The sequence below is a fragment of the Corapipo altera genome, unplaced genomic scaffold (assembly GCF_003945725.1).
Source record: "Corapipo altera isolate COAL_440 unplaced genomic scaffold, ASM394572v1 169, whole genome shotgun sequence".
NCBI lineage: Eukaryota > Metazoa > Chordata > Aves > Passeriformes > Pipridae > Corapipo > Corapipo altera.
Window position 1 is genome coordinate 2,587,628 of NW_020884946.1, and position 15,532 is coordinate 2,603,159.

The 15,532-nt window shown below is 46.3% G+C and overlaps 1 protein-coding gene across 1 annotated transcript; it reads right to left on the reverse strand.

Annotated features, from left to right (window-relative positions):
- Window positions 1-165: 165 nt before the first annotated feature.
- Window positions 166-14,979, reverse strand: RTRAF (RNA transcription, translation and transport factor). Its single transcript, XM_027662549.1, has 8 exons — window positions 14,806-14,979; window positions 13,390-13,514; window positions 11,979-12,078; window positions 9,148-9,234; window positions 7,884-7,972; window positions 4,841-4,909; window positions 1,320-1,368; window positions 166-550 (listed from the first exon to the last, which is right to left on the reverse strand). Exons 1-8 carry the CDS (start codon window positions 14,864-14,866, stop codon window positions 396-398), a joined length of 735 nt encoding a protein of 244 aa, XP_027518350.1. The 5' UTR covers window positions 14,867-14,979; the 3' UTR covers window positions 166-395.
- Window positions 14,980-15,532: the final 553 nt, after the last annotated feature.

Below are 15,532 nucleotides of genomic sequence, written 5' to 3' on the forward strand. Positions count from 1 at the left end.
TTTGGATTTAGTTTTTTAAATATTTCAGGGGGGAAGCAGCAAGCAAGCCAGGAGCAAGCTGTTCACAGGGCAGGACCTCAGCAAAAGAGAGTTTTGCATAACACTCGCCTCTCAACACGAAGCCAAACACAACTGAAAAAGAGAAAAAGAGGGGAAAAAAAGTCTTATTTGCCAGCTCAGAGCTAACCAGAACAATTTGTCTGTTTTCCCCAATCTCATTTATTTAAAGAAAAAAAAAAAAAAAAAAAGACAATTCATTAGAAGTCAGAATTCAATTTCCTGTTTTCTTTCCAAACAGTGAAACAATCCCGTTTCAAGCCGCATGCCGGAGTACGGGGGCTGTACGTGGTTCCTACTTGCACTAAGCACACACAGGGTTGAAAGCCTTTATCCCTTCATCTCCCAACTTTCCCCAGTCTGTGGTCAGTCTTGGGATCAGCGATAATGGCCTGGACAGCTACAATGGCTTCGTTAATCTTGGTCTGCAGCTCCCGGAGCTCCTCTATGTGCAGCAGTCGGAGGATCTGGGCAGCCTCGTTGATAACAGCATCTGGGGAGGGGCAGGAAGAGAAACTTTCATTCCATCCATCATTTTTAGCTCACAGGAAGGACTTAAGAAGAGCTTAATTGGAGTTGGTGGTTGTGGTTTCCAGGCTGGCGATAGGAAACAACTTTCCCTGCTGCTACAGAGGGATGGGGTGTCCTCCAAAACCTCACCCAGCCCTCAAAAATCCAGGGTTGGGTCAGAGAATCAGAGAATCACAGACTGGTGTGGGTTGGAAGGGACCTTAAGGATCATCTCATTCCAACCCTCTGCCATGGCCAGGGACACCTCCCAGTGGAAAGTTGGTATGAAACATTCCAAGCAGCGATTTAGGTGGCGTGGAGCCAGACTAGTGGAGTCCCAGGTCACCTGGTCATTCCTTATAAATAACCCATCAGGTCACGCCAACTTGAGCTGCCTCCATCAGGTTTTAGGTAAATCAGGCAGCTAAAATCCCTGGAAGCAGCACAGATGTCCTCTGCTGGTAGCAGCAGGATTTACAAACAGCAGGATGCATTCCTTCCTTCCTTCCGCTGGGAAACGTGGCTGCCATGAAAAGCTGTTCTTTAAACATGACTCTGAAACAACATCTTCCCCAGCTCAGATTTAGGCTTTTCTGTTCCAAACCCAAATGCTCAGGAGTGCTCATAAATAACCAGCTGGGAGGGAGGAATTCTTTCCACTCCAGGGTTTTTTTTACTGGACACATCAGCTACATATTTGACAGTAATAGAGTCTGTGGCTGTTTAAAAGTCACATTAGGAGAAGTGCTCACCTCCCGTGTCAAATCCAAGAATGTGCTTTTCCAGAGCAACAGGCAGACCCTTGGAAAAGAAAAAAAAAACGTGTTCAAATGCAGTTAAAAATGTATGTTTGGTAAACAGAAGCAAGTAATGCAGCAGGTAACTCTGGAGAACACACGAGTTTTGCCTGTGTGTGATTACACAAGTCTCTGTCCTGAAACACCAAACCCAGAGTTTAATTAAAGAAAAATCTGCCTGGTTAATAATCCCCTGAGTTGTCAAGCAAACCCCATTGGACACACACTGCCTGCATTCAATCCTTAAAAGGCCAACACCAGGACTGGGAGAGAACACCCAATCCAGCAGCATCGCTCCCCAGGCAAACAAAAACCCTGCACAAACTGGGCTTTCTTAGAAACTTCTGCCTTTAAACAGCTGCCAGGTTTTAAGCACTGGATGATTCAAAAGAGCTGCAAAAATGCTCTGTAGTAAGAGTTTCTCGAGCTCACAACTTCCAGCAACATTCCCCCAAAGCATCTGCTCAAGTGTTAAGCTCAGGAATAAACTAAACTTTCCATTTTCTAAACACTTGCTCTATTAAAACACTTCAAGGCAGAGTTTATTAGTGGTCATTTACAAGCATTGCTCTGTTTCCTTTACCCTCTCCAGCTGTAGAGGAGCAGTCAGGCTAAATAATTACTCACCATGTCTCAAAATGCACTTAAAATTAGATTTAAACATTGCAAATCTCAGAATTTCCTTTTACTGCCTCAGTAATCTTTTTTCAGCGTTTGCCAAATGTTTTGCATTTGGCACAACGAAAACATTAAAGCTCAGTACCACCAGTTTCTGCAGCGATGGGGTTGTAAAGCTTCTAAATGGTGAGGATTTCATTTAAAGGCTTTTATGCACGTGTAAAAAAAAAAGGATCTGAGTTGATCAAAATACACATTAAATACAAAATGGTGGCTGCAACTCATTACTTACCCCATTTTCGAAAAGTGGTTCTTTTCCATGGCTTTTATAGGAAAATATATGTATTTTTAAGACTGCAGTCGAACATCTCCACTGATAAAAATGGTGATAAAAATGCCCCTAGTGCCACTTCAGACAGATTCGAGCAATATATCAGACTTCCTACGTGTATTTTTAAAGAAATGAGGTTTATACTTGAGGCTGCAAAGAGCTTCCTGCAACCCTGGTGTGTTCTGAGAGCCACAGGAGAAGGAAAACTCATGTCATTTTTTTGTGGGTTTTTTTTTTTTTCCAGTCAGTTCTTTGTGGATGAATTCCCCAAGGCCACTGCAGGTTCCTCCAACAGTGAGTGTTACCTTCACCTGGCAGCACAGCATTCCTTACCCTGCCTCCTTCCCACACTCCCTGTGTTTGCTGCTTTTTGGGAGGTGGGAGCTGCCTTTGGAATCCCCCCAGCCCACACCACAAGTATAACAAACACATCCTCCTTTGCACAGCAGCTTCAAGCACATCAGAGGCTACACAGACCATTTCCAACCTCACTCCCCAAAAATTTAATTTATAAATGCTGCACAAAACACTTGCAATGGGCCTGATCACCATGGACAACTCCCCTCTAGCAGGAAGTATTAAAAATAAAACCAAACTCCCTGGGAGTGGGAGGAAAAAAGAGTGTCCAGATTTCACAGTAGGGAGAAAAAATACCCACTTTGTCGTGCCTTCAAACATATCCCCAGGTATAGATTTTGGGAGCATCCCTAAAGTGATCCTGAAGGGCATCTGTTGTACTTGATCCTACTTGGGATACACTCACTGGGGAAGAAAAACCCAAGATAAAAGGTTGTCAGCATAAATCTGACTCCTGTCAGTATAAATCTGAACTCACTGAATTGCCAGCCATTCAAAGTATAACCTAAAAGTTATATCTTACCTTGCAAGTATCTTGCAATATCTGACCTTGGCCATCCAACAAGATAAATCTCATTTTATTGGGTACATTTAAACCTCAGCCACAGCAGTTTGTTTCCTCAGCACCACCCTCACCCCCATCCTTCAGTCAGAGAACATCTCTCCACCTATTTCACCTCTTCCCACTCCATCCTGATCTTGCCAAGAATGCAACTGGCAATATTTTGGGTATCAAGCTGTCTGCCATGAGCAGCCACAGCTTTTATTATTTATAACCTGTTTCTGAACACACAAAGTGCCACTGGCCAGTGTTCTGGTCATTAGCAAACCAGTCAAAATCAGCAGCAGAGCTCTAATTTTCCTTTCTTTTTATCCTGCAACCCTCTGCTTTGAAGATATTTTCTCCATTCCCATTACACATCACGATGTTGATGATCTCTGCTGGCACAGACAAAGCTGTTTTCCTGCCTCCATCCCCCTGCTTTTTCTCCACCTCCCTTGAAATTCAGCATTCCTAAGGAGGATATGCTCCCAGTAATATTTATCACAGTCAGTGGCATCTCAACCTGAGACCTATTGAATATGAGCAACTCCTTGTTGGGAAAAAAATTCCCAGTTCCTCAAGGAAAATCCCATCTTCATCCCTGTGTGTCAGCTTTGCAGCTATGAAAACAACAACTAAAAGCTGGTTTTTATTATTATTACAGAACCTAAAATGAAGACAAGTCTCAGCTGCTTTCATATTTTTCTGCTCTTTTAACAGTTTTATGGATATACAAGTCTAAAGCTTTGATTTACTCTTCCAAGGCTTCTGGCAATTACTGCAACTCAGAGCACCTGTGGTTCCCTGTTGGAAAACACCCTCGGCAGTGTGATGATAATAAATAAATCATGGACTGTTGTGAGCAGCTGCCAGGAAAGATGAAGGGATTTAGACTCTTTGAGCAGATCCAATCACTTTATCAGGGACTCTCGTGCTCATACACCTGATACACCTGCAGGGCAGGTGAGGCCTTTCCCAGCTGTGCCCAAACTCAGTGCCAGCAGCTGCTGTGCCAAATGCCAGAGAGATGAGCTGGAGAAGTGGAATGCTGAAGAAATGACAAGCTGAAAAACCCCCTGGAACACCTTCCCAGCAGAGGTTACAAAAGAATTCTGCAAAATCCGAGTTTAAGGGCAGAAGTTTCCTTCACCATTTCTTTTTTTGGGGAAGAGAGGAGGGAGGAGTTGGATGAGCAACATCCCATTCCCCAAACATGAGGTGTGTGCACAAAACAAAACACTCCACACAAGGAATGTTTCAACCTGTTTGCACGGCCAATGCTGCTGATTCCAAGGAAAAGCTGGGCCATACATTTCTTCTCATACTACAGACTTGCTGCATGGAACAGTCAGGGTAATCCTTTGGGAAATAGCTAAGGGAAGAGCTATTCCATGATATATCACACAGATATATTTGTATCCAACTGAAACAAAAAGAGCTTTGCCTTCCACCCTCCACAATCCTCTGGTTGTGTTGGGACCAGGGTGGTGAGGATAAAGGAAGCTTCCACCACCCTCCTAAAGGAAGGGTTGATACAGAACTGGCTTTGCCTGAGGGGACAGACATTTATCATCGTTAATTGATAGGGAATAATTAACCCTGGACAGATGGAATGTGCATACAAACCTCCTTGGACTGACTGGCCTTGGCGATGGCGTCCTGCGTCAAACGCTCCTGAACCAAAATGCGAATTGCCTGGGAAAGACATGGAAAGGTGAGAGGAAATAATTCATGCCTTGGTGCATTTCTCAGTAATTCCAAGGGAAAGGCAGCCAAAATTATAACTCAGCATAACCTCAAACCCAGTTTTGTGTACAATTTTTTTTGGAGAACTCTTTCAGACCTCAAACCTTTTCGTTTCATTTCACTCCTGGTGTCTCACACGGGTGTGTGAAGCAGCTTAACCAGAACAGACAAGGACATTAATTCCACATGAGTTATTTCAGCCACTCCTGGGCCAGAAACTGCAAAGTACAAGGAACAGCCCCAAAAGCTCATGATTTTTAGCCTGGAGAAAAGGAGGCTCAGGAGGGACCTTCTGGCTCTGCAACTCCCTGACAGGAGGGTGGAGCCAGTGGGGGGGGAGTTGGGACCTTCTCTATGGGTAAAAAAACACAAGACAAGAGGAAACAGCCTCAATTTGCACCAGGGGAGGTTAAAATTGGATATTAGGAAAAATTTCTTCCCCAAAAGGGTTGTCCAGCCCTGGCACAGCTGCCCAGGGCAGTGGTGGAGTCCCTATCCCTGGAGGGATTTCAAAGCCGTGTGGATGTGGCACTTGGGGACGTGGGTCAGTGGTGGCCTTGGCAGTGCTGGGAGAACAGTTGGACACAATGATTTAAAGGCCTTTTCCAACCTAAACAAGCTGATCACAATCCCAAAGCAGCAGCACCACCTTTCTTTTTCTGTGATCTCACACCTTAAACACTGCAGCAACGTAGATTCTTCAGGAAGGAAATCCTGCTTCAGGATTGAATTCCTGCTAACAGCACCTCCTAGTAGGTGCTGGACCACCTTCCAGATGCAGAGAAACCCGGAGCAAGGCCATCCACCCAGGTTTTAAAAGAGACTGAGAGCAGAGAGGAGTTAATTTTAGACTCAGGAACAAGAACTGCCTCGACTTTGACAATCCTGCTGCTCATCTGTTCTCACTGGCTCCAGCACATGGGATGAAATCCTATCAGAGCCATCAGTTACTGATCCTTTCCAGCTCTAAATGCCTCTAAGAATAACTGCAGGAATACCATGCAGCCAGACTTTCACAGGAAAGAAGAACTGGGTCTGTCAAACACATTCCTCAGACTTTCCCTGACGAGCAGCCAAACGTGGCAGAAGCAGCTTTACCGCTTCATGTTTCTCCCCTGGGATTTCTCCCAGGTTTGGTCATGATTAAAGCTGAGCTGATCCTAGAAAGTTCCCAGAAAACACTTCTAGAAATCTTTCTAACTGAAGAGAATAGCCTGGACAGAAGAATGATTTGATGAGGAGTTTACCAGTAAATTCCAGCAGTGAAACCAGACCTTGTGGAAGAGAATTCCGAGTGCCTTTTGCCTTAGAACACGGATATCCAACTGTGTTACCCAGATGCTTCCTGATCAACCTGCCAGATTTAAATTAATAAAATGGGATTCCAAATATCTCTGCTCGCTCTGGGCCAGATGTCTGTGGTGTGCCTGCACACTTTGGCTCTCCCTAAGCATCCTCTCCTGAGTGTCCAAGCCTTAACAGGGATCATAAATTCCCTCCAGGTGCACTGAAAACCTGCTTATTGTGGTGTAGAATGAAGAGTTTCACTGACACCTTCTAAGATCATCAAGCCAGCACTGCTGTTGTTCATGCAACATGGATTTTCACTGCAGGGATTTACTCTCACTGTAACTAACAGCAAGAAAATTCAGGCTGGTTTTGTCCAGCAAGCCTAGAAATGTAGGAACAGTGACAGAAATGGAGAAACAGTGACACAATTGTAAATGTATTTATGCAAAAAGCACATTCTATTTCTTCCAGCTGCCAGTAGCAAATTTGATGGACCCAGTAAAGTTTGCCAGCCCTGGACAATCCTGCAAGAAGAGGTGAAGGAACTCCATCTGGAAAAAGCTGAGCTCATGCTGCAGATCGTCAACATCCCCATTCCCAGTGTCTCCTCTCTCTACCTCATAACCCTTTTCACTCATTTTTGTAGGATTTTAGGTTGTTTTTTTAGGTAGGGGTTTGATGTAAGATCTCCACTGCTCTTTAAAGATTGATGAAGGGTTCAAGGGTTATTTTATCTTCCCCAAAAAGGAGGATACCATACTGGAGAGAACTGAGAAAGAACAGATGGGATAACTGCAGGCTGAGAATTCCTTAAGAAACCAGGCTACCAGGATAACCCTCTTTCAGTAAACCTGTTACAGACTTACAACACTAAATAAACTTCAATACTCACAGTGTTCAGTTTCTCCAAAATAAGTTTGGCAAATATCACAACTACTGTCATGAATGGAACTTTAGGGGTTTTTTTTCAGTGAAATGCTTTTATTTTGGTGCCAAAGAAAACTCATCTTATTTCCATATTTATGGCATGATCAAGTAGGAACTCTCGGGATTGCTACAGTCTCATAAATAAGAGTATTTAAAAAATACAGTATGGGATTGACCCCAAATCTACTGAGTTCCACCAGTAAGTCCCAAATTTTCCTAAAGGCATAAAAAGTCTGGTTTAGAAAATTAATTATCCTATTTAGTGAGTTTAAAAGCCATAATTAGTTGTCAAAACTAATTTGACTCCAGTAATGACAAGGAATAAACAGTCCAAGATAAGGAGGAGGAAACTTTTAACTGTGGGTCTCCCTTGGATGTTTGTTTTAAAAGATCCTCTGCATCATTAGCTCCTATATTTTCAAGTTTCTCTGAATTTCTAGCACTGGAATACAACCTTCTCCTTTGAGCATGTTCCTCAAGGAACTCTGCTCCAATTGAACTGTTTACCAAGATAATTATCCTGGCATTAATTTCCAGGCTTTATGTTCTTCCCTGCTTGAAAAGACACAGAGGATAAGGGGTTTTTTTTCCCATTTGAGCCTAAAAATTCATAGTTATCAGTAACTCTGCACCTCGAGCTATTAAACACATACCAGGCACTGGGGAAAAGAAGGAAGAAAGGAGGTGGGAAAAGTGGGAAACTCACCTTGAGCATCACCAAATAATCATCATGTCGCTGGATCTGAAGCAGATTAGCCAAAGCCATCACTCCAGCCTTGAAATCAGGATTATTCACTGGAAAATAACCATTATCATTAACAATATATGTTACCTTAACTGATTCCAGAAGATAAAATTGGCTTCCTGACTCCATGGTATTGGATTGCTCTTAGGGATGGGCAAGGGCAATTCACCACCATCCCTGGAAGTGTTCACAGCACAGGTGGATGTGGCACTTGGGGACATTATTTAGTGGTGAACATGGCAGTGCTGGGTTAATGGTTGGACCTCATGATCTTAGAGGGCTTTTCCAACCTCAGCAATTCCATGATTCCAAGGCCATGGATACACAGCAGCGAGGAACCACTTAATCTGGCTGCAGAACAATCAGCACTGGGCTTCATAACCAGGTGAAGTCTTTGAAAATAAAGCAAATTACATGCAGGTGTTTATTTTATATCTACCTACACATGAAAATAAAATATTTATAAATATAACATATAAATACAAATATTCACATCTACTGTAAAGATATTTATTTTACACACTTTTATCTCTGTAGAGCAGAACTGTGCCTGCTGGGTGAGGGCAGCACCAATTCCCAGCTGCCTTTTTATAGGAGGAGGAATGGGAAAAGACATGGGGATAATTTTACAGCTATTTTCCACCAGTTCCACTTATAGTGAGAAAAAAACCAGAATTATTATGACAGGAACAGTTGAGGAAGACTGAACCAACACATAACACCTGACAGTATGGAAGTAACCAGCATGCAGTCATGATTCCTTGGATTTTTTAAAGATTTTTTTAAGGTATTTTGCTATTTCTCCCTCACCCACAATAAGTATTTATGATTTACAGAACTCTCTGCAAAGCTGTCAAGGTAAACACCCTTCAGCTGCTTCTTCACTGCCAAGAAGAGCCCTCTCTAATTATTCATATCTGGGCACCTCGTTCTGCTGGGAAAGGTTCTCCCTGTTGCCCTTCTTTTTCCCAACAGGAGAAGCTCACATCCATATGGAATTCACATGGAGCAGTTCCTCTTTAACAGGAGCACAGAAACAACTCTAACTCTCAAACCACTGTTCACAGAGAGGCACTTCCAGCAGGTATAAAATACACGAACTCTGCACTCCTGAAGCTTTAAACTGGGCTTTAAAAATCTGCATCACGGGATTAAACAACTTCAAAGCTGAAGAACACACAGGCCACGGAACCCATTCCCATCCAGGAGGTTGGTGCACACTCACCATCCAGGTTAATCAGTGGCTCTGCATTTTTGGCTGTGTTGTCAGTGTTTTTAGCACCATCAGGGGTAGAATCCTTATATTTATCAGCTGCAAAATTAAGAGACAAACACGAACACTGTAAGAGCCAGTGACAAAAACAACTAGTTCCAAGTTTAGCACCAAGCTGGAGTTTGCTATACCTGGATTTTCTGGGGTGTTTTAATTATCCAAGAGCCTTCTGAGCTTACAAACTGGTATTTTGGAGCTCCCTACTAATGTTCCCAAAGGCTGAGAACCAGGGTGCAGGTATTTATATCCCATCCTTGTGTTGGGCAGAGCTCAGCCCTGCAGGAATTATAATGGAAAACAGCACTTTGGCTGCTATTTTTTTGCCCCCAGTAATTACATTTGTATCCCCACTCTCACTACAAGGAGATGAAACTGCTGTGACTGTGGAGATTTGACTCAACTTTTTCATAACCTTGTCCTAGTTCCCAAGGGTTCCAGATCTACTCCCTGTAAAAGAGGGGTCTAAGAATAACTTATTGGAATAAATGCAGTACTAAATATAATGCATTTAATACACTTCAGAGTAAGTTCTCATAAAAGGCAATCCCACAGGGAGAAGGGGATAAATATGTACAATGGGGTTTGCTCTATCCAGAAATGAAATAATAAATGCAATTATGCTACTGCAGCCCCAGGGGAGCTGAAAAGAAACAGAGTACGGGATGAAAACAAGCACATGGACTTGTATTTATTTTGTTTAAAGAAAGCAAAATATACTTTTGACATTGTCTGAACTTGGTGAATATTTCACAAAAGCACTGTGAATTTGCCTAGGGGAAGGTGTCCCTGCCCAAGGCATTTGATGGCAGCTGGCACACCCAACACTTGGGATGAGACTCCCTGCCTGTGGGGTGCCAGGCTTGTGACATCACGGCACGTTTGGCGACGCGTGGTGGGTGACAAGTGACAACCAGAGCTCAGGCTCTGTGAGCTGGGCCCAGGGTGAGCTGAGCAGAGATCCCCAGCACGATGTTCAGACTCCGTGAGCCGGGCCCAGGCTGAGCTGAGCAGCGATCCCAGCAGGATGCTCCGAGCGGAGCTTCCCCTGCTCCTGACCCTCGGCGTGTCCTGGCTCTTCCCCCGGGACAGCGGCTCTTCCTGCCCTCCCTCCTGGGCCACCCTGGTGTGGGATGTGCCTCCCCCGCTGCTGGAGCAGAAGGGCACTGCCAGGAGGGGCATCACCACCCCACAGGTGGTTTTTTGGAGCACCTCAGCCCTGTGCCTGCTGCTCCTGGGGTATTACCTTGGGCGCCTCCTTGCCAGAAAAGCCAGGAGACCCTGGAGAAAGGTGAGGGAACGGCAGCAGGGTGGTCTGGGAGCCCATGGGGAGTAGGAAGGTCCTCCCCAGCCCTTTGCCAGCCCCAGGAGGCAGAGGTGGGGCTCAGCCACCATGGAGGAAACCAGGACAGGCTGAGCATCCCTGCCCACAGCAGGGGGTTGGAACAAAACGGTCTTTAAGGCGCCTTCCAACCCAAACCGTTCCATGATTCTGGCACAAGCTGTGCCTGGGGCAGCCCAGCCAGGCTTGAGTCTCTCTCCAGGAGAGGCCAAGCCCATCATCCAGAGTAGTCTCAGCCCCCCGAGGTCCCTCTGCCCTTTCCATCACGGGGCTCCCTGCCCTGTGCCTTGCAGGTGAGACCCTCAGACATCACCTGCCGGGACGGTTCCTGCTGCAAGTCCTACTGGCTGATGCGCCGGCTCAAGGAAGATCCCGAGCTGATGAAGCGCTTCCGGAAGCACCTGAGCAACTGCAGGACATTTGCCATGGACAAAATTCAGGTCAGGAGGAACCTGGCCCAGCTGGAGATGCCGCTGCCCAGGGTAGGGGGTTGGCCTAGAGGGTCTTTACGGGTTCCTTTCAATTTACAGGTTCCTTTCAACCCAAACGCCTCTGTGACTCCCCAGGCAAGAGAACAGGAAAAAGTGGGAAAACTTGGAAGAGGAGATGACAGACATTCCCAGCTCCAGCGAGGTTCTTGGGAAGGTAGAACACTGCAGGGGTCAGAATGAGCTGTGCTGTCCCTGTGCTTTGGGCCATCTTGGACAATAAACGTTTTAGATGCAACTGTGTCCAAGGTAAAAATAGCATGGAATGGATGCTCCAAGGGAGGGTGCATTCCCTACAGAGGGAAGTGACACTGCACAGGGACACTGCAAAGTGCCTCTGAACCAAAGGGAAATCATATCCATGCCAACTGTTCAGGCTTCTCCACAGAAAAAGCAGGAAACAAGAAGACCTGCATCAGCAGTTACAAAAAATCAGAAAATTGGACCCTCCTGCACTGCCTGTAAACAACATTATTCCAATAATTAGTCCCACAGGATTATGTGAGGCTGCTCTCCCATTCCCAGTTAAACACACCCAGACAGACCAACATAAAATTTTACTTCCTTAGATAAGATAAAGGGCCTCCAGAAGAGCTAGAGAGACTTTGGACAAGGGCCTGGAGTGACAGGAAAAGGGGGAATGGCTTCCCACTGACACAGGGCAGGATGAGATGGGATATAGGAAAGAAATTCCTGGCTGTGAGGGTGGTGAGGCCCTGGTACAGCTTGCCCAGAGAAGCTGTGGCTGCCCCTGGGTCCCTGGAAGTGTCCAAGGCCAGGTTGCACAGGGCTTGGAGCAACCTGGGCTAGTGGAAGGTGTCCCTGCCCACGGCAGGGGGTGGAATGAGATGGGCTTTAAGGTCTCTTCCAACCCAAACCATTCTGGGATTCCATGAAAATAAAGAGAAACCCCCATTTCCCACCCATTTTGAACCATTAAATCCATTCCCTCATACCATTGTCTCCATACTCCAGCCTAACAGCCAAGCCAAGAAGCCAATCCACTGTTTCTTGTCGTTCCTGTATTTTGAAGGGACAGTTCACATCCTTCATGTACTGAGGAGCAAAGAAGAGAGAACAAGTGGATGTTACTGACCTGTGTGAATTAACCTGGAGCACAGAACTGTTGTGGGAACAGTCACTCTCCCACAGGCCTTACAGGTAGAAGACATTAATTAACAAGAAGCATCATTGTGGAATTCCTGCTGTGGCATCTGATCCATCCAAGACATACTGGAGTGTCCCAATCCACCTCTAACTTTGAGTCTGACTTTTATTAAAAAGGAGGTGCCACTGCTAAATGTTATTTATTGCCACACTGCACCCAGAGAAACCAACACACCCTTTCTTTGCTCTCTGCTCATGTTACAGAGCAACTGGAGCATGGGAAAGGGGAACAAATGACAGCAAAAGCTTCCCACCCAGAGTGGGAAGGAGGAATGAGGCTGCCTAAGGCTTCCACAATGCTGAAACCAGAGGATTCCCAGGGGCAGTAAAAGTAATTCTCCCTTTTCTAGGGATTGTGTACAACGAGAAAGGACAGAAAGTGGCTGACATTCTGTCTGTGCTCTTCTCAGCCCAGAACACAGGATCCAGCCCAGGCTGCTGCCAAGACTCCCAAAGGCCAGGACATTCTGTTGTGTCCCTTTGCTGCCAGTAATTGCAACAACATCTACACTTATCTATAGAATATTGGAATGATTTAAGGTCCCCTGCAAAGCCTGAGCACTGCACTGGGCAGTGAGCACAGCAAGTGATTCCAGGGGAAAAAAAAAAAGTGGGATGAATGGGCTCTGAGCATTACAGAGCAGCACTTTCAGCTCTTTGCTGGGCTGTTTGGAAAAAAAAAGGGAAATGGGAAGCAAGAGGAAAAGCTCAACAGCCTTGTGCTGCCTCAGAATGTCAGGAGCACAGAGGAGATCACCCATGCACGATGGCTTTGTGCCAGCCATGGAAAGCCATCCATCTGGAACACCACGAGGTGCAGAGCTGTAGCTTTCTTCCACATGCTGGCACAGCCCAATCCACTTTCCTTTTGGTACATGGGAATCATTAATGCAGAAAAGAAGCTGTTTATTTGCAGTCAACCTTCCTTCTGCTTCAAGAGCTGAGTCAAATCAGGCAAAAAAAAAAAAAAAAAAGGGTGGATACTGCACCTCTTGCACACAGCTGAGTGCAAACCTTGTACAAAATTCTCCCATCTTAGTAACTCCCCCAGTTTGGCCTCAAGAATACATTTAAATTCCTAGAAATACAAGAGTTCACTGACAGGACAAATATTCAGAGGCACTTCCATTCAACAACTGCAGCAGCTGTTAAACATCATTTACACCAACACCTGAAAGTGTGTTTGGAACAAGGAAATACCTTCTCAAAGGATTTGGGCCAGTCATCACTGTGGATGTTCCTCAAATTCCCTCGGTCTTCAATCTTGTAGTGTCTGATTTTCTGGTCTTCCAGCCAGACAATAAAGTTCCTGAATTCTGTTTCATCTGTTGGGAGAGGGAAACAAAGCAGGAATTAACCAACAGCTTAAAGGCAGAAACAAGACTTTAAATTTTGATCCAATTCATACAAATACTGATGCCCTTGAGTGCTTTTACCATAAAAAAAATAAAGTATATATATATTTCTATCTAACACTAAAATCATGTATTCTCTGACCAATAGCCAACCCTGAGTGGTTTCCATCTTTCAAGTCACTTCAAACTGGCTTATAACTGACTGACTACAATAAAAGGCACCAGCCAACAGGTTGGTTTTGTTGGGAATACCATTATAACTTATCGAGGAAAAGTGAAAAAACGAGAGAGAAGTTCAGTTTCTAGCTCTGTTTTCCAGACAAACAAGACAAAATTCCTCTCCCTAAAAAACACCACACAGATGTTGTGGCTGCAGAGGCATTTTCTTCCTTTACTGTTGACTCAACTCTTCTTGCCTGTTGATTCAAAATCTCATTATCTGGGAGCTGGAATTCCATATACAAAGGCTGTGGTCCACACAGGGATATTCAGACTGGATGAAGCAATTGGTCTGTACCTGTGCTACGGTGACAGAACCCACTTGTGGACACAGCAGGTCACAGCTCTGGGTGTCACCAGCCCTCCAAAACCTTTTGGCATCGGATGAGCTTTAATCATGGAATTCTGGAGTGGTTTGGGCTGGAAAGGACCCTAAAGCTCATCTCGTTCCACCCCCTGCCATGGGCAGGGACACCTTCCACCACACCAGGTTGCTCCAAGCCCCATCCAGCCTGGCCTTGGACACTTCCAGGGATCCAGGGGCAGCCACAGCTTCTCTGGGTAACCTGTGCCAGGGCCTCCCCACCCTCACTGTAAAAAAATTTAATTCCAATTTATAATAAGAAACAGAGACACAGTCACAGCACAGGCAAAGGAAACCTTCGAGTAAGACCTTTTAAATTTTCTACACTGGCAAAACAAACCCTTTTAAGCAAAAAAAGAAGAAATTATTAACTGGGAGGAACTTGGGACACACAACAAAAACGATGAGAGTACACAACATCCCAGTAAAGCCACGCGATTTTATTATCATGTTGCAAATATTATCATGCCCTAAATCCTGCGCTGCAGCTCAGCCCTGAGCCCGGAGAGCTGCGATGGGAGCCCAGCAGACCCTTAACTAGCTTACCCTAATCAACAGACCAGAATCATGAAGTGGTTTGGGTGGGAAGGGGCCTTGAAGCCCGTCCCGTGCGCAGGACGGGACCTTCCCAGACCAGGTCTCTCCAAACCCCTTCCCGGCCCCCCCTCAGCCCCTCACCCCTGCAGTTGAACCCGGCGGGGTTGTGGTAGTCGAGCGCCGAGAGCTTGCGGCGGAACATGGTCCCGGTGATCCGGGTGATCCGGGTGATCCCGGTGATCCCGATCCCGGTGGTGCCGGTCCCGCCTCCCCCGCTCAGGCCGCGCCGACGTGACGGGCCCCAGTGAAGGAAGCGCCCGCCCCCAGCCCCGCGCTCCGGTCACCCATTGGCCAGCGCGCTGAGCGGCAGCCTCCTTGGCCAATCAGAGCGGCCGAAGGGGCTGCCGGGAGGGGAAGAGGCGCTCGCCGCCTTCAGGGACACGGCGGGAAGGGGCGGGGCCAGTAAAGGGGCGGGGTCATAAGGGGGTGGGACCGGGTGTGATGGGCGGGGTCTGATGTGGTGGGCGGGGTCTGTAAGGGGGAGGGGCTTGTGCCCGCCGCAGTGCGAACTGGGGGTGTGCGCTGGGCTGTGTTGGGAACGCCGGGTACCTGTACTGGGAGTACTGGGAATGCCGGGTACCTGTACTGGGAGTACTGGGGAGCTGTATTGGGAACACTGGGAGCACTGAAGAGCTGTACTGGGAGTGCTGGGAGCACTGGGGAGCTGTACTGGGAACACTGGGGAGCTGTACTGGGAGTGCTGGGGAGCTGTACTGGGAGTGCTGGGGAGCTGTACTGGGAGTGCTGGGGAGCTGTACTGAGAGTGCTGGGGAGCTGTACTGGGAACACTGGGGAGCTGTACTGGGAG

What these genes read in the sequence shown, in the direction of transcription:
- RTRAF (XM_027662549.1), bottom strand. Translation starts at nt 14,866, where the DNA reads ATGTTCCGCCGCAAGCTCTCGGCGCTCGACTACCACAACCCCGCCGGG. An exon ending in GGCCCAAATCCTTTGAGAAG is followed by an intron (nt 12,079 to 13,389) that starts GTATTTCCTTGT and finishes TTTGCTCCTCAG; the next exon opens with TACATGAAGGATGTGAACTG. An exon ending in GCCACTGATTAACCTGGATG is followed by an intron (nt 7,973 to 9,147) that starts GTGAGTGTGCAC and finishes GTTATTTTCCAG; the next exon opens with TGAATAATCCTGATTTCAAG.